Source organism: Perkinsus marinus, assembly GCF_000006405.1.
Source record: "Perkinsus marinus ATCC 50983 genomic scaffold scf_1104296951924, whole genome shotgun sequence".
NCBI classification, from domain to species: domain Eukaryota; phylum Perkinsozoa; order Perkinsida; family Perkinsidae; genus Perkinsus; species Perkinsus marinus.
The window spans coordinates 1-814 of NW_003209102.1; the positions used below are offsets into that span (position 1 = coordinate 1).

At 49.4% G+C, this 814-nt stretch overlaps 1 protein-coding gene across 1 annotated transcript; it reads right to left on the bottom strand.

The window, feature by feature from the left end:
* Positions 1-250: 250 nt before the first annotated feature.
* On the bottom strand, positions 251-491 carry Pmar_PMAR008659 (hypothetical protein; the record flags this gene model as incomplete). The annotated part of the gene is made up of 1 exon (XM_002777424.1): positions 251-491. A coding segment is annotated over one exon (241 nt), but the record flags the coding sequence as incomplete, so codon positions are not given.
* Between the last annotated feature and the right edge of the window lie 323 nt (positions 492-814).

Below are 814 nucleotides of genomic sequence, written 5' to 3' on the forward strand. Positions count from 1 at the left end.
CTGCCATCTTTCGCGAAAAAGCTGTCTAGCACCACTACTTCGGCTTTACAGCCAATTCTTCCGACCATACGGAGGCGATGCTCCGTGCTCCTGTCTTCTCTGATGTCTCCACCGGTCACCCAGATCAAAGTTCCGTCCCTGTCGGGTCTGCTGGGCATCCCGCCAGTTCCCAGTGTTTCCGTACGCTGCACCCCCAGACCCGTGGCCATGCCGGACCTGTTTATCCTCGAAATCTCCTCTTTGACCCTACCGTGCTCTTCCATAACCTTGATTAACTTTCTCTGACCCTCACACAGATCTTCTTGCGCGCCCGTATACATCGCATGCATTCTGTCCAGCAGCGTTTTCACCTCATTGGCCTTCCTGACTCCCATGGCCGACCCAGCGCAGACATTCAGAACTGCTTCCATAACAGTCACGAAGCCGCCGGTCTCCTGGGTCGGAGGGAGATTGATGTTGGACGAAATATCGGAGTTGTTGTCGATAGTCATTCGATTGACGAGAACCGAAAACAGTCACTGGAACCGAAAACAGATATGGAATATTGGTACATCGGCGTCTTGGAACGAATCTTAATATCTTCTGTTACGTTGAAGATGTACAATTACTTCCGATGTCTTAATAATCCAAACATCGAACTAGAGCGTCGTATTCCATTTGGAAGTTCAGGTGGAATGAAAGCAGTTCTGATTGAGACAGCGTGCACTGCGCGTATCGTACTGCCTAACGATTTTCACTCGCCTCCTTTTCGCAACTGTTTAGACCTGTTGAAGGCTTATGAACTATATCATCGAACTGATTGAGGTTAGTGGTA